At 33.4% G+C, this 25,687-nt stretch overlaps 1 protein-coding gene across 1 annotated transcript in view; it reads right to left on the bottom strand.

Annotated features, from left to right (window-relative positions):
* The window catches only part of sdk (sidekick cell adhesion molecule), a 45,894-nt gene extending 20,947 nt beyond the window's left edge, over positions 1 to 24,947 (bottom strand). The window contains exons 1-2 of the mRNA XM_065343415.1: positions 24,419 to 24,947; positions 14,792 to 14,887 (exon numbers count right to left, since the gene is read on the bottom strand). Coding sequence (XP_065199487.1) covers positions 14,792 to 14,887; positions 24,419 to 24,557 — 235 coding nt within the window. The 5' untranslated portion in view covers positions 24,558 to 24,947. The remainder of the gene's footprint in view (positions 1 to 14,791; positions 14,888 to 24,418) is intronic.
* Positions 24,948 to 25,687: the final 740 nt, after the last annotated feature.

The following is a 25,687-nucleotide window of genomic DNA, read 5'->3' as shown; positions in this document are numbered from 1 at the left end:
GCATAAACAAGAACGATTTTTAGCAGCAGTTGCTTCATTTTCAATATTTTCCTCAGAAAAGTTGTAAAAAGCCTTCAGTGCTCGATAATAGAATTTCCATAAAGCCAAGAATGTAAATAATAATAAAGTTTTCATTTCAAAATCATGTCAACGACTTGTCAATTATCTCATATTTTCAATTCTAAACGGTTTTTCATAATGCTCGCTTCTGATTCGTCAATCGAATGAAAGCTTTTTCGAACGCGTTAATTTTTCCTTTATTCGCAATTTTTTCACCCGAGATGTTTCGGAAAAACTACCCAACATTCTAGTTTTTATTTCAGCTTTCATGTAATTACTTGTTTAAAAGCTTTAGTGGAATATTATGGTGTACTTGAATCGCCAACTTTCAATTTCAAATACTCGCTTCCTGATTGGCCAATTGAACAGAAATGCTTTCACTGAAGTTGATGTGTTTCACAAGCAGCTTTTTCAACATCTTTTGCAAAAACTTTCATTCGCGAAAGCTCAAATATCCGGACTGAAGTTCACCCTCATATTTTTGAATCATCATTCTTCATTCATGTAGAAATTAGAATAATTAATAAGTATTAACAACGATCTCTTCAAAATTCAAATACTTGTTTCTGATTGGTTGAAACAGGGAAAACTATAAAAACTTCCTGGTAACTTCTTTTCAGTTGTAGCTGTAACGGTCATTTTTTTCATTACTTTCGCTGTGTTGGATAATTAAAACAAAGCAACCTTTCAGTTCAAACTCCTGTCTGTATCTAGAGAAGTGCAGAAAGAAGATTAAAATTTCAACACACATTTTTGAATTCTGATGATGAAAAAATGATGTTTAAATTTTCCTTATTCCGTTCACTTTTTATAGGTACGTTAGTAACCTTATATAATATTTAGTATTTTCGCTACCACAAGGTACATACATTCGTGTACTTCAAACTGTATATCTATTCTATTGAGCTCTCATACAGAATGAGTTTCAGAAACATATACAAGGTGTTAAAGAGCTAAACTGTCGAACATGTTTCTATCCAGAATACATCCTCTTCTCACACAACAGACAGAAGCGAAGCCGGACAAAAAAATATACTAAACTATGTAATTCTACGCTAGTTCCGTTCTCCATTTTGATGTACCTACGAACGTTTTGTTATTAATATTTCACGGATCATGTCACTCCTACTAGCGCATTTTTTTTTTTTACATTACACGTGATACTGTCGCTTTGTTTTTAATTTTACAACAAAAAAGAAGAAAAATTAAAATGGCGTTGACATACTTCGCATGCGAAGATTAATGTAAATGGCATTTGAAAATGAGCCTGCATCAATGCAGCGCGAAGTGATGCAAAACATCGGTAGATGGGTTTCCCGTGGCCGAGATTAATAATAATAAATAGCCTGTAAATGACGATAGCGTACGTTCGTTGTATTTTTTTCGAAATTAGCGAGTCGAACTCTTCTTCTGGAATAATTAAGCTTTCATTCGGGCGAAATGCGAAATGAAAAAATTGTCGAATAAATGGAATTTCATCGAAAACAGTCTGCAAACCCCGTCGGGCCTTTGTTCTACATCTACTATACGAATCACATAATTCTACCAGGGGGGTCATTATGACCATCGTAAATGTAGTCTACGTTCGTAAAAATGAAATGAACATGATTTTGATACTAGGTCGACGCACGCTGCTGCTGTATTCGTAATCTTCAGCAGCTTTCATTGGTTACCTATTTGAATACTCTACTCTGTATCACCATCACAATGCAGGTATGTAGACGAATCAGAATCAGGTTTTCATTACGAACGATTACACGAGTAAGGTAGTTTTAGATTACTTTTTGTCGTCGATTACGGATATCGCGTTTAGACGATTACTACGTATTGTAGAATTTGTGACAAATCGTCATCGTCGTTGGAGAAATCTTACCACGAAGATTATTCATTTTGATGATTTATCTAAACAATCGCGGTCGAGTGTATTTTCCCGGTCAAATTACACTGAATTGCGTTAGCATAATGTTAATTAATTCATGGTAAAAAGACAGTATAATACGTAGGAAATACTCGAATAGTTTCGAAATGACGGAATTCTCAAAAGTAATTAACTCGACGTATCAGGCGACTTAACAGTTCATTGAAACAATAGCTGTTATGAGAGAGACAAGAAACTAAAGAAGATTCCCAACGCAATGTATATTTTGTTTCTAAAATCATAAGAGATGAAATTAACTTTGAAGCTGTACCCGGTTGGCCAGTCAGAAACGAGTATTTCAATATACATTTAAAGTTTAGCAGCAATGTTCTTGAAAGCTTTTCAGAAAGAAGAAAAAGGCACATTTGACGCTCAAGGTGATACAAAAAATGACCAAAATTATTGTAAAAATATCATCTACTAATACCATACTATTTGACTTGAATATTACAATAATATGGTAATTTATTGTTTTTTGAATTTGAACTTCGAACATGATGAATTTCAAACACAAGCCAATCTCAAAAAAAATCAAGATAACTGTACAGTAAAAATGTCATACAAATAACGTTGTTCTATTATCTAGTTGAATTAACCAATAGAAACAGAGATCTACGCATTCCTTCCAGTCCGATAAAAAAATTCCTCATGAAAGAATTAGTCGAGATGTTCGGTTATGCTGCGTTGGGGTTTTTCAAAATACTCCCTTCTGATTGGTCAATCGAATAGAATATTTTTAAAAAGCGTTACTCTCCGCTCAATTTTGCGATTTTTCGGATTTTCTTCAAGAAAAACTCATCAAGACTCCAATAAAGGATTCTGTAAAAGCTTGAAAATCAAACGAAGTCTCAATTTTAAAATCATTATCTCGTTTGAATGACAAAAATATACTTCATCGGGATATTTGTTAGTTTTTCTGAATGCCCAGTTTCTGATTGGCCAATCGAATAGCGACTTTTACAACATTTCCCTTTCGAAAAATAATCCTTCAACGCTTCGATGAAAAATTTAAAAAAACTTGAACAATCGAATCAAGCTTTTATTTTCAAATTATTACTCATTTAGAAAACCAAAAATACGTATCAAAGTGTTCATCAAATTAACAATCCCTGGTAATGAGTCAACATTGTCTTTTATCAGTTGAACTTGACTGTACAAGTAACTTTTCCAGTATTTTCTTTCAAGAAACCCCTTCAATAGATATGTGCTTGAAAGGTTTTGTGACAGCTCGAAAAAGGAAATTCAAATCAAGCTTTCGGGTTGTTTGACTACTTTCAAAATAATACCCCGTTTACGAATTTAAACTTTGCTTGCAACTTTTTCTTTTTCGACGTTTTCATTTTTTTTTTTTTTTTTTTTTAAGAAAAAAAACTTCAACACTTGATGAAAGATTTTGTAACAGGTCGATTTCAAAGAATAACTCGTTCAAGAAACGTATAATACGTATCATTATTCAAGTTTTTGATCAATTTCCAAAAACTATCCTCTGATTGGTCAATCGAACAGCAACTTTTTCATTCGCAAATTTTAAATTTACAGGCAACTTTTTGAAATTTTTTCATCAAAAAACCCCTTCTAATACTTGATGAAAGATTCATTTCATTTTCAAATCATTATTCATTTATTCGTAAAGAAATTGAATAATGTTTTCTTCGGTTTTTTGACCGTTTTTCAAAATACTTCTTTTTTTATTGGTCAATGCAAGGGAAATTTTTCGTACGTCAACTTAGCTTAAAAATAAAAACAAGAGAAAATCAGCTAAAACAAGGCAGTTTTGCTATTTCGACCAATCAAAACCCAGCATTCGATATTGAAAAATATTACTTTCTTCTAGCCAATGAGAATCGAGTATTCAGCTAAACTTTCCAGCGTTGAAAAAATATTTTAGCAAAAGCTGAAATTATTTTGCCCCAAAAACGTTGAGAAATCATTTTGTGAACATTTTCAATTTATGCAGGCAGATAAAACGTGATATTCCAATCTGTAAGATATTCAACTAACGTTGTTTTGTTCTGTATTCATTTCGACCAATCAGAAAACAGACCGCTGTGCCCAAGTATTTCTATGCTTTAAAGCTTGCTTAGTTCTTTTATTAAATATAAAAACAGGAGAAAACCAGCAAAAACAAGACAATTTTGCTATTTTGACCATTCGATATTGAAAAATATTACTTTCTTCTAGCCAATGAGAATCGAGTACTTGAGCACTAGTTCAGTTTAACATTTCTGCTCGTAAATATTAGTATTAATTTCGATCTTGAAGCTAAACTTTCCAGCGTTGAAAAAATATTTTATCAAAAGCTGAAATGTTTTTGCCCCAAAATCCAAAAACGTGGAGAAATCATTTTGTGAGTATATTCAATTTATGCAGGTAGATAAAACGTGATATTCCCATCTGTAAGATATACAACTAACGTTGTTTTGTCCTGTATTCGTTTCCACCAATCAGAAAACAGATCACTGTGCTCAATTATTCCTCTTCTTTAAAAAAAAAACTTCAACAATCGATGAAAGATATTGTTTTAAATTTACAGGCAACTTTTTGAAATTTTTTCATAATGTTTTCTTCGGCTTTTTGGCAGTTTAAAATACTCCTTTTTTATTGGTCAAAGCAAGAAAATCTTTTCGTTAGTCTACTTAACTTAAAAATGATAACAGGAGAAAACCAGCACGAACAAGACAGTTTTGCTATTTCAACCAATCAAAAGCCAGCATTCGATATTAAAAATATTACTTTGTTCTAGCCAATGAGAATCGAGTATTTGAGCACAAGTTCAATTCAACATTTCTGCTGGTAAACATCAGTTAGTAATAATTTCTTAACTTTCCAGCGCTGAAAAAATATTTTAGAAAAAGCTGAAATGTTATTGCCCCAAAAACATTGATAAATCATTTTGTGAACATAAATCCATGCAGGCAGATAAAATGTAATATTCCCATACTTATGTAAGATACATAACTATTAACTAACGTTGTTTTGTTCTGTATTCATTCTCACCAATCAGATAACAGATCAATGTGGCCAATTATTTCTATGCTTTAAAGCTTGCTTATTCTTATTCAAGTTTTTTCGGTAATTCAAAATTCTTGAATTTGGAACGAAGAGGACAATTTCTGTACCACTCCAAAGCAACAAGGACGGAAGTCCACTACCACTTTTTTTCGATTTTGAGATTTTTACATCATTGGCAAGCTCTTGGAAACCTCTTTTCAATGATGTGAAAAATGGACTTAAATTTGATTTCTTCTCGGGTATGAAAATCTGATAAATTATGGTACTCTAATAGCACAGTACGAGTAAATCGCTTTTTTTTCATCAGTGCTATATACCAAAATCAGAAGGATTAATGAGCAAATTGACATAATCTATGTAAGGTCCGCATTTAAAATTTACATAAAATCGTCCACATAGGGCATCAGTGTTTCGAAAAATCCCTATTCTATTCCCACATTCCAGCACGAAAGTACACATTCGATATCGATAGTGATATAGAACAACCTTTATGAGCACTTATTAGTGAGTAACACCTTCACAAGTATCGCCCACTTCTAGTATGTATTATCTATCTCGTATAATCGAAAATGAAAAAATCTAAACTAGAAACAATTTGTTTAAAAATAAAACAACCCTTTCGGGCCAACGGTGAAACAGAAGACGTGTTTGAACACCGATGATAAGGCTGTTAAGTACCTATGCTATGAAGATACACCTTTAACACTTCGTTAGAAAAATCATACACGTATCGATAGCTCTGGAGTTTGTGTACAGGTTCTACATAAGTACACAGTACACACTACACACAGACATACCTTTGGCTTTATATTCGATATGTGCATGTGCGTGCGTTCGAGTACACATACGTACCTCTACCTATGCTGGAATACACATAGTTTTCATTATAAATGTACCTATATGTATACCTATGGACGCGGTTGAAGCAGCATAAGAACTAGTTATCTGTCGAGTTATTGTGTTGGAATTTCTCGCGTCGAGCAGTTGAATGCGTCTAAACGACGGGGATCCAGTCGCCCAGCTACTACCAATAGGCAATACCACAGGCGCAGGTTACACCGCGACGAGCGACGATTTAAAAAAGGCGAATTCGTGATATCGTTTTTCTATACGTCACATCTCTACCTATACCACAACAAATGCATACACACATAGCTATAAGGCTAAGGTCTGCTTTAAAAATGAAAAGTTTCCATCATGATCAGCCGAGGACGAGGAGTGAGGATCCTTTCTTTACAGGTATCTCATATACGGAGCAGCTGACTTCCAAGAGTATACAAGTCGTCGGTCGTTCCTCGTTAGTCGTCGTTACCAATTGTGGGAAATGAGCTTGATTGAAAGACAGGGTCGGGGGATACCTTTACCTAAACAACTACAACGTTGAGGTGGTTCTTAATATGGCCGCTTTATTCCTCGTTAGGTAAGAAAACGAAGAAAAAAATCCGCGGCCCTTTACCTATTATCATGCTGCTCTACAGTATCGCCCATCTCTGCAGCTCCGAGAGTGGCCGTACAATTGGTTCTTTGCGTGAGATTTTCAAGGATTTGCCGAAAAATTCGAATCAATGGAACGTCGGTCGAGGTTTTTAAAACATGAAAGGAATAGAAATTAGCGACTGTTATGTAAAGTTATTTGTATAACGTTTGAAACTAGTTTAGGAATTCGGTTCAATCAGCACCAAAAGAATAATGAAAAAAACACGCCACATTCTACTGCAACAAGTGAATGTTCTCTGTTCTCAAGATACCTCTTCTTTTTTTTTTTGCTCTCGATTATTTTAAATACGAGCCAAAGGACAAACACTACCTGGTTCATTTAATCGATGAGAAAATATTAGCTTGATTTTATTTATATCATAATTAGAATAGTCGTGAAACCAAAATTTGGATTACGACCGTTCAATTTGTGATCATCTTGCATTCTTCGAAGATTTCTATCGACCGCAATAAGCTTCATTTTGAATAGAGAAAAAAAAAGTAAGTATAAAATTAAAATAAACCCAAGTAAAAAACAAACGATAATTTTTTTTCTTCATCCAATCAGAGGATTTGATACCTGCAGTTTTTATTTTAAACATAAGCGAGCATCTGACGCCATTACACCACCCTTCCATTCTCGATGAAAAGGAAACTGGCCTTTTTTACGCATCAATTAGCATCGTAGCTCAAGTGTGAACTACTTAAGCATCTATGTAGTTTTTTAATTCATCTATAGTGAATTGACGAAGGAATATTTATAAGTTATACTATACGTGAATACGTTAATTTTTAAAAAGGTAATCGTGACGACCATACCGAGAGTCTACAAATACAAAATATCCGTACACGACTCATCGGTTACACCAAGAACCCAAAACAAAACGCCTTTAAATCATTAATAGGCGTGTGGATTCAGTCGCTAGCGTACGCCAGTATTTGAAAAATTTGCTCCAAGCTCCAATATTTTAACATCTGGCCGAGCGAGTTCCTGTTTTACGTACCTATAATACTACATATATCGTGTACTAGTGTACGCATCTCATCCATTTCCTGTGCAAGGAGAATGTCACATTTTGTTGTTTGTTTTGGGTGTTGGGTGTAGGGTGTACAGGTGTGAGTTATATGACAGAGTACTCGGTCGACAGTCGACAGGTCGATTTGGTGGATGGTGAACTCTAGAGAAAGAGGAAGAAAGATTTTTACCACGATTTTTTTCCCTTCTGGGATCGAGATTTGGTTCGGTTATGATGCTGCAAGAATTAGAGGTTGATGCAGATGCGATACACCGTCTAGTCGAGATGGAAATTAAACGGTAGTGTGCCCGGAAGCACCCTTATGCGTTTGTGTTTCCGCAATGTAAAATCTTAATGAGCATTCGAAAGAAATATGCTTTTAGTTTCCTTTGATTAGTACACGCGTTTGTCTATTTTTGGATAAATCATTACGGTCGGTTTTTTTTTCTGCAAGATGTTGACAAATTAGTAAAAAAAAAAGAGTCTTTTAATGGGTTTTGTTTGTTAGTTTTTTTTCTGCGATATGGGAGTAATGATCTACTTTCTACGTCCTATTGCAGCTGTTATTTTTTTCAGGCCCCTTATAGTGATTGAGGTAGGGAAAGATCGAATTAACTTAATTATGAGAGGGAGAAAAGAGGAGCAGGAGGGAAAAGATAAGGAATAGAAATTGAATTAGTATATTTTTTCTTTCTGCTTTCAGTTCGATTCTCCATTACAGAGAAAGTCGAACTTTCCAGCAAAACTATTCTTGCAACTGAATTCGTTACTTCAAAAGTTTCATAATTTCGTTGATTATTTTTATTCTTCACAATAGGAATTTGAACGTCTATTCAATTTGGATCAGGATAACGACAGGATATTACAGAATAAGATAACTCGACCAAATTACATCGCTATCAGTTCTTAATAGATGTTGAGTGGCTGAAATATTTGCCAGGAAGTGGCATCTAGTTTCTTCTATTAAATTTTTCACCATACATAGGTATCTTTCTACAGCAATTAATTATCTGTTTCATTATGATGACGTGATAAAAATGATATCGGAACTCGGAAGGCCATCCGTTTCCGTACAATTGATCTAAATGATTCGACTTTTTGTCCCGATACATAATTTATGAATCATCTAAAATTCGAGGCATTAATTAAATCATATTTTTTCAGCTTCCAAACAAATGATATCTCTAAAATTGAAGCATTTGCAAACGAAAATGTTTGGAAATTTCATAAAAAGCCTGAGAAAACATGAAAAATAAGTTTTCATTACGTGGGCCAATGAGAGAGAATTATTTTGGAAATTTGGAGGAGCAGTTTTTTCACTTATTTTGAGGTTGAAAAACCTATTTCAGTTTTCAACCAATTAGAACGTTGAATTTGAGAATCACGTAATACATTGGAATTGCATGCATTGTCCAATGTCCACATGCACTGAAGTTGACATTTTTACAAAATATAATCGAAATGGACTTCTATGCTAATTTTTTCTACATTTTTCGTTCACTTGCTTCTAATTGGTCAAAAATAAATCGTTTTCCAACATTCAAGTTTCTTCATGAGTTTTGATGCAAACTTTTTCAACATTAGTTTTCCCGCTTAGTTGAAAGGCGGAAATATTTTGTATTTATTATTGAGTGGGTATCGATATTCTCCTCCTGAGATACTTTCTGGCTTCTGATTGGTCAAAGAGTGAAATCATATTTTAAGAAGCTAAAGAATTCGAGCGAAACTTCGTAAAATAATGCAATATTTCAATTAGATGACGCGATTGCCAAAGAAAACCCTTCTCAATTGTCAAAAAATGGGATTATTGTTTTTTTCATGTTGGAAATATGTTACCCACGTTCCACATTTAGAATGCGCAAAAAGATGACAGATTTCAAGTACCTAGTTCAATTTGGATAATTTAACCGGTTGTTTGGATGGAAATGAACAGTCTTGGTTCTTTTGACCAATCAAAGACCGATATTTGAATCGTACATTTTGGTACTTCCGATCTCAAATGCAACTTTTGGAAATGAAATACTATGTTGATTCAAATCTTTGAATTTTGAATTTTTCCAGTCATTTTTGAAAGGTTGATGAATTTTTATCAAAACGAAAAAAAAAAGTTTGACAAAATGCTACTTCAAAGCTGGAGAACTGAAAACGTTAAAAAAGCAATTACCTGTTCGACCAATCAGATGAGAGCATTTGAATTTATTGATGAAAATGAACCAATCAGAAGCTAGTTCTTCAGTAGTAGAGCATGAATAAAAATGAAATGAAAAATCGCAAAAGAAAATATAGAGAAAGTTGAAAAACTTGCGAAAAAAAAACCAAGTCGTTCATACATGTTTTGGCTTGGCCAATCAGAAGCCAGCATTCAAATATTACGTTATTAGGCTTATAAGGTGATTCGAAAATTTTCGAGCTATCAAAAAATCCGTTTGAAAAAAGTGATGCAGTGGGGGAGAGGGCAATTAAAAAGCTACTAGAACTGGAAAATGTTTTCATGCATTCGACCAATCAGAAACCATAATCCAGGGATGAGGCCCGGCACAGGACCAGGACCCAAAACCCGAAAAAGCCTCGATTATTTCCTTGAAGCCCGAATGTCCAAGCCCCAAAACCTTAAAAATTGTAACCTACAAAGCCCTAGCCCAAAGTCCTAAATCTTTTCCTCTGAAAACCAAGCCCCGAACGTGAGCCCCGAAACCCAAACTGTGATCAGGGCTTTTCAGGGCTTTTTCGGGGCTTGTGTAAATTTTGTAAATTACTATCCGCAAAAAATCTTTGGCAAAGAATTCTAACCCCCCGCCCTCCCTCCAAGGAAAGTTATTACAATTATGAAAATAGAGGTTGGAAATGAAAAATTATTTTCAATAAAATTAATAATAATAGTATCAAAATTTATTGATATAAATAGAGTAAATCCCCGCCATTCAATACATTACTGCATAATTTAAGTATGAATGTACATTTTGAAAATGTGGTTCAGTTAAAAAACAATTGTAAAAATGATGCATTAAGTAACTGTCAATGGAGATAAGATATTTTAGAGATGAAAAATTATTGAAAAAAATAATGATAATTAAAGTAACAAAATTTAATGATATACAGATAGAGTAAATCCCCGCCATTCAAAATATTACTCAATGATTTGAGTATGAATCAAGATTTTGAAAATGAAGTTTGAAGAAAATGAAATATTTTATATAATTTGACTGAGAAATGTATATGATTGAAAATGGTAATGCTTTAAGAAATTTGCAGTAATATTCTCTTGGCAAAAAAAAGGGCGGACAAAACCTTTTTCTAAATTTTTTTTACTCATCATAATAAATTGCTTCCCTTTCATTATGAATTATAATTTAAGAAATTTGTGGTTTTGTCCGCCCTTTTTTTTGCCAAGAGAATATTACTGCAAATTTCTTAAAGCATTACCATTTTCAATCATATACATTTCTCAGTCAAATTATATAAAATATTTCATTTTCTTCAAACTTCATTTTCAAAATCTTGATTCATACTCAAATCATTGAGTAATATTTTGAATGGCGGGGATTTACTCTATCTGTATATCATTAAATTTTGTTACTTTAATTATCATTATTTTTTTCAATAATTTTTCATCTCTAAAATATCTTATCTCCATTGACAGTTACTTAATGCATCATTTTTACAATTGTTTTTTAACTGAACCACATTTTCAAAATGTACATTCATACTTAAATTATGCAGTAATGTATTGAATGGCGGGGATTTACTCTATTTATATCGGTCAATAAATTTTGATACTATTATTATTAATTTTATTGAAAATAATTTTTCATTTCCAACCTCTATTTTCATAATTGTAATAACTTTCCTTGGAGGGAGGGCGGGGGGTTAGAATTCTTTGCCAAAGATTTTTTGCGGATATCAGATAATTTTTTTAATGCATCTGATAACCCAATTCTCAAATTCACATTACCTACACATTCATATTCCTATATTTTGTTTTATAGTTTCTCAAATTCACATTACCTACTCTCTAAATTTAAAGCAGTCAAATTTCACTGCTTAGCAGTCACGACATTTTGCCTTTTTAAAAGCAGTGGTTTTTTACTGCAAAACAGTGAAAATCTACTGAATTAGTCAGTAAAAAATCATTTTGACTGACCAATTCAGTAGATTTTCTACTGTTTTGCAGTAAAAAACCACTGCTTTCAAAAAGGCAAAATGTCGTGACTGCTAAGCAGTGAAATTTGACTGTTTCAAATTTAGAGAGTACTGATTCATATTTCTATATTTTGTTATATATATATGGAACTGGTTTTAGGATAAAGGCCCTTGTGTTGATATTTAGATTTTTTCAGAATAGAGAAAAGTAAACATTGAAGTGCTTCAATTTTTTCTATTTTATTTTTTTTTTTTTTTTTGATTTAAGGGGGCAGTTTTGTCTTATTCATAGGTTGAATGAGAAATTTTTACAAAAGCAGGAGTCCCGATAAGGCCGGTTTTTTGGGCCCGGACAGTTATCGACTCAACCACTCTTAAAATGTTGTAATAAATGTCCCAAATACGAATCCGTGGTCAGTTAACCCAAAATGACAATTTTTTTGGGCTCCAGGGGTTCCCAAAGTTGTGAATAAGAAAAGAACTTTGGGAACCACTGACAATCAATTTCAAAAACTTTTATAGCGTAAAATATCTTTTTGAACCCTATAAACGTTATGCGAGGTGATTTTTTTATTTTCGACCCTCGGGAGCAGAAATTGGGGGGTTTTGATTTTTGGAAAATTTTGGAACCACCATTTTGAACCTACCCCTTTGAACCCCGCTAAAAAGCTTTTTACAGTTTATTAGTATCTGAAAGACCTCCATCCTACCAAATTTTGAGCTCAATAAAATTTTCCGCTGATACTCAAAAATCCAATTTTCCAATTTTTCGTAATTTCGATATTTTGGGAACCCCTGGAAAGCTAGAAACCGGCGATTTGCGCCAAACGTAACGTTTTGAGGTAGGTATACAATCAACTATCCAGATGAAAAAGTTTAATTAGGCTCGGCTCCCTGCATATTCGTAATTTTGAACACTTTTTTTGGAGCCCCCCACTTTAGGCACCCCTAAAAAAGGCGTTTATGCATATTTTTTCAAATAAATTGGAGCTTTCCAAATCCATTTTCGTGAAATTTTGTGGGAAAAGTCGGATAATCGATTTTTTGATTTTTTTCAATCCAATGGACACTTTTCGGCGTATTTTTGTTAACTACTTTACGGTTAAATTTCACTTTCTGATTCATCTCAATAAAATGAACAAATTTAACAAAGAACAAAAAAAATAATAAGTAACATTTGACAACTGACTAGACTAAAAAAACAATAAGTGATTTGAACCCACCTGAAGTCGTCTTCAGAGGGTGTTAAAATTGGAGTGTATAGAGTAACAGAAACACATACGAATTCCGATGAAAAAAAATCTCCCAACAAAATCATGTCTGCCAAACTTGAGATAATAAAATTACAAATAATTCACTTTCTACTTTTAATTAAATGCCTAGCAAGAGGGAAACTTCAATAAATAATATAGAGATATTTTGATTGCAAATAAATCAACACTGATTTCATACAAAATATATTCTTTAGACAAGGCTACAGGGAAAACTATAAGTTGTAGAGAGCTGAAATTTTAAATATAGGTACCTTGAACATAGGACTAGTGCCTTTTGTTATTTTCGGGAAATTTTAAACATTTTTAGGGGGTCAAAAACGAGAAAAAAGAGTGAAAATTGAGAATTTTAAAATTCTGGCGACGTTAGTGTCTTCATTGAGATGATTCATAACAGTATTCAAAATTTCATCAAAATCCGTTCATTAGTTTTACCATAAAATCGCTTACTAAAAATTCTACAATAAATTTAGGGTAAATGCAAAATGTGATTTCGTATCTAAAAAACTATTCAAGATACAATATTGGTTTTTATGTACCTAGATAGAGCTCGTGAAAATAAGCCTAGGTACAATTTCAATGTACATTAAAACCATACCATTTACGAAATACATAATTTTTTAAATAAATTTCTAAATGATTACAGAATATATAAGCATGCACGGTCGGCCGTATATCGGACAATCTCGGCCTTTTCCGCGGATTTCCATGGAAATCTCGGAACGGGAGGGCGGGGGGGGGGCGGCACTACCGTGCCGCTCAGATTGTAATTACCGTTCTGTGCATCTCAAAACTTCAAAAGTCAAAAAAGATGATTCTCAAAAAAAAATTTACAACTTCAGCAAAAAGTTCAATATTTCAAGGGGTTTTCGGTACATTATATTTTATAATATTCTGTAGGTAGTTCATTGTTCTTTGAAAAATGGTACTTAAAAAATTTGGACAATACTTAACCTAATTGAAAATTCCTAAAAAATTTAATTCTGATTTTTAAAAAAAAATGTTCCATTCCAATAATTTTGAAAAAAAAACAACCGGAGTCTGTCCTTGAAATGTTTTTTTTTTCAACAGAAAATCAAATAAGATTTCAATTTTTTCAAGTTTGAATGGACTTTGAAAAATTTTTCTACAAGCTAACATTTTCCAATTCGTTTTTTTTTAATGAAAAAACGGTTCAACATCACTGAATATGGTGAAATTAATGAAAAAATTTTTTTAATACACTCAAAATTGTAAATGAAAGAAATACAAAAAAATCATCAAGGCCGCTTTTCCATAGAACCCCTCAATTTCAAGCCCTGAAAAGCCCCAGAAAGCCTTGAACACTTCATTCAAGTCCTGGACACTGATCTCTGAAACCCAAACCCAAAGTTACCTGGGCTCCAATCCAAGCCCAAGACCTAATAAATTGTTGATAAGCCTAAGCCCCGAAACCCGGAACCCGAAAAAAATCGTTCGGGACCTCATCCCTGCCATAATCTGAAAGTACTTCATGCAATAAATATGTATTATATGCACGATTCGTAATCTTACTAGTTTTGTTTTCATATACAATTTTTTACGAGTCAAATTTTGCTAGTTTCAACGGTTATTCTACCAACTAATAGGGTATAATAACGTTCAAAACAAAACCAAAAAAAAAACAATAACCACAAATTGAATTCAAAATCGGATTTTTTTTACACGTTCTTATTAATCCGTAATGACATTACTTCTTGGTAATGGTAATTCAACTCGGAGAGACCTTGAATATAGTTTCTTTGTTAAAAATTTCAACAGTCAACTTCTAGGTCGGAAAATTTTTAAAAAATACGTTCTAATTAAATATGTGTAACTGGTATTCGCGAACAATAGATTTCAATATTCCAAACACGTATTAAAATAAATCTGCTAATTACCTTCGGCTTCACATTTTAAAATTTTCGTTCCTCCTTCGTTGACAATACTTCCAGCTGTTGGTTGATAAGTGAATTTAGGAGGCGTAATGATTTCATCTGCAAAAAAAATAATCATCAATGTATTAAATATCGGTCAAATCAAGAACGTAATACACAATTAATTGTTTTTAATCGTAAATATTAGCTGTACTTTTCTCCCCAATCGATAGATTTTACAATTTGCATCTCCTTTGATACCTCAAAAGAAGTTTTTCAAAGAACGAATCCAAAAATTTTATAGCTTCTTTTCTTTCATACGTGAAATTGCATTCTCGGTTCTTCTCCACCCCCCCCTCCCTCCTCACTCAAAAGTCAAAACCCCTCGTAAACCGAGGCTCTTTTGTTGGTACCTAATTTTAACATACGTAATTATAGCCTGTAAGGAGTAATTACTTTCTACGAAAAAATTAGTCGTTTGAAATTTCCACATGTTTCACGCTCGTAAGTACTGCATGCATATAGGTAAGTTATATTATTTTACCTATACAAAATCTCGTCTCATGTTGGACGTCGGTAAAACGGCTATTAAACGTATATTATTTAAGAGGTATTTCGAGTAGGTATTTTTATAATTGTTTCGAAGCAGTAAAAGAGAAAAAGGTGTGCGTATCTTTATCAAATCGGCAATCACCGAAATACATAGGTAATTCGAATTTATCCAATGGGTAAAGCTAGCTCGAGACTGGCTGGTGATGGTTGATGGTATATTGATAATATTCGCTTATGGCGATCGTTGATGATTGTAGTATTCTTACGGTATTTGGCAAATATATTGAAACTTTGGAGTTTGGGAGACAATATGTTACTCCTTTCACTGACTGCTGACTGAGCTGCGGTTGTTGTTCGCTCGATTTTCTTCTGTTTTGTTCATTTCATTTCATATATCGTATGTATACACACCAGACGAAAGTAGACGGTGCCGATGCGCCGTTATTTTCTCAACATTTGAGAGAATTAACGTTCGCGCATAAATAATAAAAATAAGTACAACCATAACAAGAGAGAATATACACGATGATGTCGTTTATTTGTATAATATAACGTGTGTTTATTAAACACGTCGTCTTCGTATAGGGCATCAGGCGTGCAAGAAACGGTTAACATTTTTACGTTAATTTCTTTAATTTTCTACGAAAACTGCGGTGGTACAAATGTTTCTTTTTTCCTTCCTTTACTCGGGTGATTTATTAATCAAACTTTTCGGTGATTAAGTTCAAACGTAGACACCTATTTTACTCGTTAACTCGATAATTAAGAAGGAAAACTTGGTAAAATATGAAATTCTCACGCATTTCGGTCGTTACCACCTCTTGTGTATCGCACGAGTCAATATTCAGTATTCACATTCACTCATGTTTTGAAACGATTAATGGAGAATTCGTCGACTTATCTGTTCTATGTACTTATTTGAACACCGAATAAGCGATAACATTGGATTTGGGTGGTTTTTTAATACACCTTTTCAACTACGTATAAGTTCGCTCTTCGAACGTGTTGTTTTTTTAACGACAAGAATCACACGTAACGACGACGACGACGATGAGGCTTATTATTCAAAAATGTAACCGAAACTTTGGCTAACCCTTTTGTGTAGTCTGCGTATTACTTCTATAGCCGTTAAATTCGAAAAAGAATAGAACCGCCTGCACACGTTGATACGTGCTGTAAATAAAAGCTTAGGGTGCGATGCGGTTTATGAATAAATAAGTAAGCGATGAATGAAATCGACTGTCAAGCTGGTGGAGCTGACGTTGATTTCCGTGAAAAAAATATGTATCGAGTTGAGAAAAATTTCACGCGTATTTGATCTCAATGAACCTTTGGAGAAATTGTAGAAATTGATATTAATTGAGCTGAATATGAATATGAATCATCTCGTTAGAGGAATACGACGACAAAGACAACTGAGACAGCGACGAGTGCAGAGCCGAGTGGAAATTCGGTTAAATTTATTATGACGTACTATAATTAACCAAATGGTTAATATTTTTTTCAGGAATTAGAGCGGCGAAGGTTTTTTTTTATATAATCGTCGCAGCAGCCGGCTTTATCAAATCGCCACCCGAACGATACACGGAGTCGTACCTATATGCATAATATGAAATAAATTGAATACCTGCCGCCGTCGAATTCAAGGAAGCATGAAACGTAAAGATTTTTCATCGTGCACAATGGGAAGAGAATATGAAATTAAAGGCGATGCCGCGAAATATGTATTATATACGTGTGTAATTATGTAATTGTTCGAGCCATATATACGACTCGCACAAGTACATAATATCCTATAACAAATATTTTCGCGTTGAGGCTATTTAACTTGGCTTGGCTCAGTGAAGTCAGTTGAGCGAAAATTTATAAAAGTGCCAGTATCTTGTTAGGGCCATATCGATTGTGTGTGTCTGTGTATCATTCTTCAATATCTTATTAGCGTTACCTGCGTTTATGACCATGTGACCATGATGGTGATAATTTACCTATTCGATTAAATATCAAAAGTCAATTGTTGAGAAGAATTATGTATGGTTTCGCGATGAAGAGAGTCTTCGGTTTTCTGTCCGCCTTCTGCTACCTCGTTATCGAAGAACTAGGTCGCGGCGACTACTAGTCGAGTTACTAGTATTTTATCAACGAGGAAAATTTTTTAATTTTTCGCTTCGTTTGTATTGTTTGTACAAGTTTTATAGCTCAAAAATGGAGAATTTTCGATAAGCGAATACGTGTACAGGCGTAAAATTATTGTTTTTATGCAATACGCGTATTCGAGAACGAGATGTTGAAATTACAGATAAGTATAAATTACTCGTCAAGTTTACGCGAATTAATAGCTAGATTAGGAAAGTTTGTTTATGAAACGATTGGTGTATTCTGAAAAATTATATGAAAATTGGAATCTGATTCACTCCTGTATAAATATTAACCAAAGAAATGACATTTTTAGTTGCAACGGCGGGCATGAATCCACTATTCAATTTTTTTTAGTGACTTTAGTGACTGAAAACTAGCAAAAGAGTGACCAAAAATTTGAGAAATGAGAGCAAAGTACTTATATACGAGTATTATGTTATGATAGTCGCGGGGAGCCCGCATACAGATCTATTGCACCCCCCCCCCCCCCCGGTTGATCCTTTGGGGCAACTTTTTTCTTAAAAGGGGAGTTTCTAAGGAACATTTCTAGCCCTTGTCCTAAAAAAAACGTGGCCCTACTTACAAAATTGCGCCTATTTTGATTGACAGGTCAGCCTTCCAACATAGGACTTGCACGAAATTTTTTAAACCGTACAAAGGTAGATCGAAAAATCAGGCAAAAATTTCACCTGTCAAAATTTTAAATGGCAAAGTGCCTTTTTCGATTTTCGGTGAATTTTTGAAAATCAAATTTAGGCCAAAAATGAGGGAAAAAAATCAAAATTTTACCAAATTGACCAAGAAAGCTGAAATTTGGGATATACCCTATTTTCGACACGCCAAATCGATTGGAAACTGTTTCAACTCGTTTTGAGCAGTTCTGGAGCCTCCAGCAGATTTTTGAAACTCGAAATTCTCACAAAATTTCATCAAAATGGAGTTGGAAAGCCGAAATTTATTCTGAAAACTAATTTCAATACGCTACGAAGTCGACTGTAGGTGGATTTCAAGTCGTTTTGGAGGCTACAGTGACTTTTTGAAAATTACTGGAGTCACCAGATTTTTGAAACTTGAAATTCCCACAACATTTTATCAAATGGAGTTGGCAAGCTAAAATTTACTTCTCAAACTAATTTCAATACTATATGAAGTCGACTACATGGTGGTTTCAAATGCTTTTGAAGCTTCTAGCTACTTTTTGGAAATTTCAATTTTCCAAAAAACGCCATACAACCTTTCAAAAAGTCGCTGGAGGCTCCAAAACGACTTTAAACCCACCAGCAGTCGACTTCGTAGGGTATTGAAATTAGTTTACAGAATGAATTTCGGTTTTCCATCTCTACTTGACGAAATTTTGGGAAATTTCGAGTTTTAAAAATCTACTGGAGGCTCCAGTAATTTTCAAAAAGTCACTGTAGGCTCCAAAACGACTTAAAAAATCCACCTGCAGTCGACTTCGTAGCGTATTCAAATTTGCTCTCAGAATTAACTTCGGCTTTCCATCTCCATTTGATGAAATTTTGGAAAATTTCGAATTTCAAAAATCTGCTGGAGGCTTCAGAACTGCTTAGAACGGGTTGGCGTGTCGAAAATAGGGTATATCCCAAATTTTAGCTTTCTTGGTCAATTTGGTAAAATTTTGATTTTTCCCCTCATTTTCAGCATAAATTTGATTTTCAAAAATTCACCAAAAATCAAAAAAGGCACTTTAGCACTTGAAATTCTTACGGATGATGAATTTTTACCTCATCTTTCGATCTACTTTTGTACGGTTTAGAAAATATCGGCTCTATCCAATCACATCGTCTTACCTTTTTAATGTTGAAACAGTTGATTTTTAATTTTTTTTAAAATGACGATTCTGAAGGATTTTCATAAAAATATTGATCATTTCCTAAAATTTTGCACTTATTTTTTTTTACACGACAAATCTTTTAAAAAAGGTGACCAAAGTCACTTTTTTTGACCATTTTCGCCGAAATAGTGACAAAAGTGACTCTCGAAAGAAATAGTGACTACTATAAGTCACTTTTTAAATGACCGAATTTCATGCCTGCATCAACGGTCAAAGAGAGATATTTTCTTTTTGTAATGTCATGAAAATAGTTGAAAATGATCTAAAGTAGATGAAATATGGCAAAATTTGAGAGAAATTTTGCAAAAAAAAATTCTGGACTGGCAAACAAAAAGTTGAGTAAAATCAGACATTTACTCAAAAACATCATCACAATTTGTTCAAATTACATTAAAAAAATTTGCAAACAAGTGAAAGTTGATAAAACATCTGAGTTTGAGCAAAAATGACAAAATAAGTACCCTTTGACATGTCATTCTTGAAAAGTTTTTGCAAAAGAACCTTGCAATAATTGGAGAAGTTGCAGGCGAAGAAGAGATCTTAATACCAACGAAATTTTTTTACATTCGATCGACCAATCAGAAAGGAGTATTCAAAAATAACGATTTGACAATTGGAATGTAACATTTTTTTTGATGCAAACGAGTAATGACTAGAAAATGTCGTACTTGTTTTTGAATTTTTGAGATTCTACAAAATGAAAATTTTTCTCATCGAGCGTAGAGGGGTTTTTGCACAGTAAAATTATGAAAAAGGAGAAATCACAACAAAAAACAATACATTCGAAATAGTTTTTATTTGACTGACCATTGACCGATAAAAACAAAGCATTGAGAAAGTCGTAAGAAATTTAAATAAAACAAAATTGGGCTTCGAGCATTCGAAACAAGTAATGACTTGAAAACAAAAAGTCAATTTGCATTTTTAAGCTGATTTTACAAAACTTCTCTCAGAAGAAAAAATGTTGAAATTGGACCACGAAAAAAGTTTCGTTTGATTGTTGATTGACCAATCAGAGAGAGTATTTTTAAAAATGACCGAGAAACCATCTGCATATAACAGACGTCTAGTTTTTAAACAAAAAATGATTTATGATGAAGCTTTACAAAAATTTTTCATCAATCTTTCAAGCTTTTAAGGTTTTTTTTTTCGAAAGAAAATGTTGAAAAAGTCGCAAACAAAGTTGAAATTCGATAGCGAAAAAGTTTCATTTGACTGACCAATCAGAAAGGAGTATTTGAAAAACCCGTCAACGAGTTCTTTGTTTGATTTGATTGACCAATCAGGAGAGTGCACATTATATGAAAAACCGCTACAACCGGAAACCAAAATTACTAGACATTTTTTCCTGCTTTCAAAGTTTCAAGGGACAGCAGAAGTTTGCAAACGGAGGATTTTTTCATTCGATTAACCAATCAGGCGGAAGTACATATTTCAGATATAATAACTTGATTGAGTCTTACTCTCGTTTCGTTTAGGTTTTTTTTTTTTTTTTGTTTTTTGTAATTTCACGCTTTTACAAAACAACACCTTTACTTAAACGTTCTTCTAAATGCAAATGTTGTAAAAGTTGAAGATAAAGTTGAAATTCGCCAACGAAAAAATGCTTATTTTGATTGACCAATCAGGAGAAAAAATTATGAAAAATCGCCAGATCATAAACGAAATACATTTTTTCGGTTTCTAAACGAGTAATGGTTCGAAAATAAACACTCTATCCGCATTTTGGAGCTTTCACAGAATCTTTCATCGAGTCTTCCAACAATGTTTTGAATAAAAATGATGAAAAAGTCGCAGATAAAGTTGAAGATCGCTATATCAAAAAGGTTTTCAATCCGATTGACCAATCTAAAGTACCTAAGTATTTTGAAAACCCAATTTTTCGTAGACAGAATAACCGTTCAACTGACCAATCAGAATAGAGTATTTTGAAAAATCATCGACAATCTGAAAATTGTACTTCTAAATGAGCGATGATCGAAAAATGATAATCTCATTCGATTGAATACTTACATGAACGTATAAAAAATCTTCCATTGCAAAATTGGAGCGAATTTGTAAAAGAAAATGTTGTAAAAATTTTAAGTACCTTAAAGGTCCAAAGAAACTTTTACGAAAGAGTTTCTATTCGATTGACCAATCAGAAGCGAGTATTTTGAAAAACCATTCGACAATCCGAATAAGAATAAACATTTTTGAACTTTGAGAAATATCTATTTTACTGATAGCGAGTGTAGAAAAATTTCTTTGCACATTAAAAGCAAGTGGTCCACTGGTTTCGAAATTAGAGATGCATTTTTTCACAATTATTCGAGTAAAAGTAAGCGGCAAATAATTATTCGCGATGATCATTCGTCAGTCTTCTCCTCGTCTCTGAAACGATGTTAATTTTTTTCACCCGAGGAATGGTTCCATTGTACGAAATAATATGTTTTTCACGAGCATATTTCTTCGGTCGCCGTTCAACGTTCAACGTTTTATAGTAATGGAATACAATATCATCGTCATCGAGTTACGAAGCAGAGATTTTTCAGGTTATCTCGCTCCAAGATTGACTTTTCCTTTTCGGAGATTGGTAAGGTAACTTATTAAAAGTGGGTCTTTAAAACGTCACGTTGATATAAGCTGACGTATGATTAAATTTTTTCACCCAATTAAATACCTCTCCTCTTGAAACCGATGTTTAAAAATGCTTCGCTGTTAAAAGAACCAGTTTTATAACTCACCGTCTGCTTTGTGTAATGTTTACATTACCTATACACGACGAAATAAAAAATTTAACTCTAATTAGCGAAATTTTTAATTGAACATCGAGTCGATTTCAGACAGCAGCGCGGGACATCGAACGCTGAATTATTCGCTTTACTGATCGACTAAATTATCCGAATTACACCTGTCTTTTTCAAACTCCAGATACTCGTATTGTCCACCATTTATACCTGCTCGTATACAGAAAAGTACCGAAGAAAAACGTTTTAGCTCACGACCGGAATTCATTATTTCCGGAGAGCTAAGCAATTCGGAATTTTTCACCAAGAAACGCTCCTTCGGCTCGGCCGTTGAATTAGATAATTTCTATTCTCATGTTTGTGTGTATTCACGCTAATAACAAACAATGCTGAGAACCAGAGAAACAATTAAAACGGCGTAATTCTCAGTCTAAAGTTGTAGAAATGCGTATTTCTTTGCATTAGGAAACGCTCTGTGTAAAAGAAAATCGTACCTTTTCTCCAGCAGCGGTACCAACGCGAATGCGATGAAGTAACAACCATAATTATTGGACGGATTCGGATTGATCATCGCATCGGTGAAATAAAGTAAAGAAAAAACAACTTTGAAATAGTATAAAATAAATAAAAGCGGCAACCTTGCATTAAACCACTCGTAACTCTTCATCTCTCTCGAGTCTCTTGACTATATATACTATAAATTACACAAAATGACGGTCACTGACATCCGGTACTTCGGTACATCAGTTCAGGTAAAGAAAAAACTACTTCAGACAGATTGAAAAGAAAGAGGAGAAAAGAATGCACTATTCTCAAGGTCACATTATATACTTTACACTTACTAACTTCAGCATCAGCAGGACACATGCTGCAAACGTATTTAATTGCGGTTTAACCAACGAATCGAGCTATTGATCATGATGAATTTTAATCAAGTTACGAATTAATACGAAGAAATTATTATGTAAAAATTCTTCGACTTCTTCTGCGGTGCTCAACTATCGTATCGCATCAACAACTGTACAAAAAACTTGTTGCACGATGGATTGTTGTGTTCTGTTCTTCTTGATGAACACACGATGACAATCTTTGTATGTATAGGTAGAGGTACTTCTTTGAGTAAGTACATTCAAGGTAATAAAACGTACTACCACAAGACATGAAGTGAAGACAACATCACTGGTGGAAATAGACTTGGCCGATGACTCGTCGTGAATTAAAATCGCCTCATCATTTGTTCATCTGATCGTAATAGCGTTGGAGTATGTTTTTTTTCACTAATTGAAATGAAATTTAACCATGCAACATTTGTACTTAATTTCCAGTTGGTTTTTCTATTCTCATCCAACGTGAAATATGGAGATACCTACCTACTTTATTATTATACCTCGAGTGAAATTTCAATTTTTCATCGGAAATGCTTAACGAAATGAATCATGACTAACTACTCGTATCTGCAAATCAAGACCAATATGATTTTTTTTGGAGATTTTTCTCCTGGATACAACAATGATAGATTAGGCTATTTTTCTTGAATAAGGACATAGGTACAGGGTGCCCAGAAATATCGGGTACCCCTAAAAAAGTTTTCTGCTAAATATTTCGGTTGGTCACAGTGAATGATAATAATGATAGCACATGATTGACATGATTGGTTTTCCACCAATCATATGCATCTATTTCATCTTTCCAACCTACATATTTTTTAATGAAAAACTTTCTTTGGGGTATCCGATATTTCTGGACACCCTGTATTAGATACCTACATATTATGTACAGGGTGCCCAGGAATATCGTGAACCCCAAAGAAAGATTTTTATTAAAAATATAGGTTGGCAATGTGAAATAGATGCATATGATTGGTGGAATGTTAACATCTCAATCTAACAACCAATCATGTGCTATCATTATTATCATTCACAGTGACCAACCGAAATATTTAGCAGAAAACTTTGTTAGGGGTTCACGATATTTCTGGGCACCCTGTACTATGAAATAAAACCACCACTTCCACGAACGTATGACGATGAGATTTTCGATCCTACGTAAAAATGTAACTGGAAAAAACTTTTGAGGAAGAAACACAAGAAACCTCACTTACAAAAAAGATCTTATCTGTAAACAGTTGAAAGTCCAAAATTCGATATCGTATCATACGAAATGGGGTGGGGGGGGTGAGTTGAACGATTCCTAATGAAAACATTCCAACAGTTGTGTTGATAATGCACATGGTACGTATAGATTACCTAGCTCAAATATAGATAAAAAAGATAATATAGCATCTTGGAAAATGTGTAAATAAAATAAAAATACGAGTATTATTCACTACACAATATTATATTTTTCTACAAAATTTGAGAAATATTTTTTTCAACTTACCACCCAGAACCGAAGGTGTTAATCCTTGACAAAGAAACAATAGGAGAAAGGTGAACAATAATTTCATGTTACTTCGCCATACAAAGTTGTGCCGAAGTATTGGATATTTTTTCAAAGATGATCTTTCTTCTTCTTCCATTTTAAAAGTACTACTTAACGATATCACCTTGCCATAATAATTATTATTGTTGAAAAAGACACGAAAAATACTAAGCTCGACCGCATTTTATTATTATTATAATCACTTCGATAGATTATTGCACTGATATTCACTACGATCGTGTTTAAATAAATAATTAAGATCACAATTAAAACACAACATTATTTAAAATCAACGTATAAAACGACTATATCACAGCAAGATTGAATGTATTAACATATGAAAAAACCGTTATAAAGCTCATTTAATCACTTTTCACGCACGTATATTTCGCAAGTTCAAACACACCGCATACGCACACAGTCTAACACTGACTAACACTAAATAAAAATCCGATTCCGAACACCGAACCCGTTGTGTAGCAAAAATTCAACAATCAGCGTCTTCGTAAGCAAAAATTCGGCATAGATCGAGTAACCGAAGAAGAACCACGAAGAGAGAAGAAAAACTAGATCGTGCAACACTTCGTTTGCAACAAAGAAGTTTCAGGTAGGATGACAAAATCGCGAAGTTTTGATGAATTTAATTACTTTTTTTTGATTTTGAATTCATCGAAGAAGAAGAAATCCTCGTTAATTAGTTAAAATTCAGAATTACTTTCAAGTTAGAGTGCTTTGAAGAAATTCGAAATTTCTATTGAAGAAGTTTTCGATAAAAGAACAATAATGCAGGAGAATTCTGTTGGACGACAAACAATCAAAATTGAACCGAGTGTTGTTCATGTTCGTGAATTGAAATACTAATTTCCCTTTCACTGCGATATTCCGACTGATAGATGTGTTAAAAATTTTTTAGATGTAGTATGTATTCAAGTTTTTGGTCAAACATTTTTTATATGTAGTATGTATTCAAGTTTTTGGTCAAAAATTAAGAAGAGCTTGAGTGAGACTTCTGCTCAATGAATGACACCAGTACTAATTCGGTAATTATCATTCGATTTTGAGAAAAAATGTTAAAATACCTCAGTCAAATTCGTAAATTTCAAAATGGAAAATGACCAAAATGGAACTGAACGTTGAAAAGTGGCTGAATTTTATCATGAATGACAATGTGACAGTGTGTCAACTGTTTGCTTAAGATCAAGACATGAATTTACTCATACCCAACAG

This window comes from Planococcus citri, chromosome 1 (genome assembly GCF_950023065.1).
Source record: "Planococcus citri chromosome 1, ihPlaCitr1.1, whole genome shotgun sequence".
NCBI lineage: Eukaryota > Metazoa > Arthropoda > Insecta > Hemiptera > Pseudococcidae > Planococcus > Planococcus citri.
This window is presented reverse-complemented; position numbering and strand designations above follow the sequence as displayed.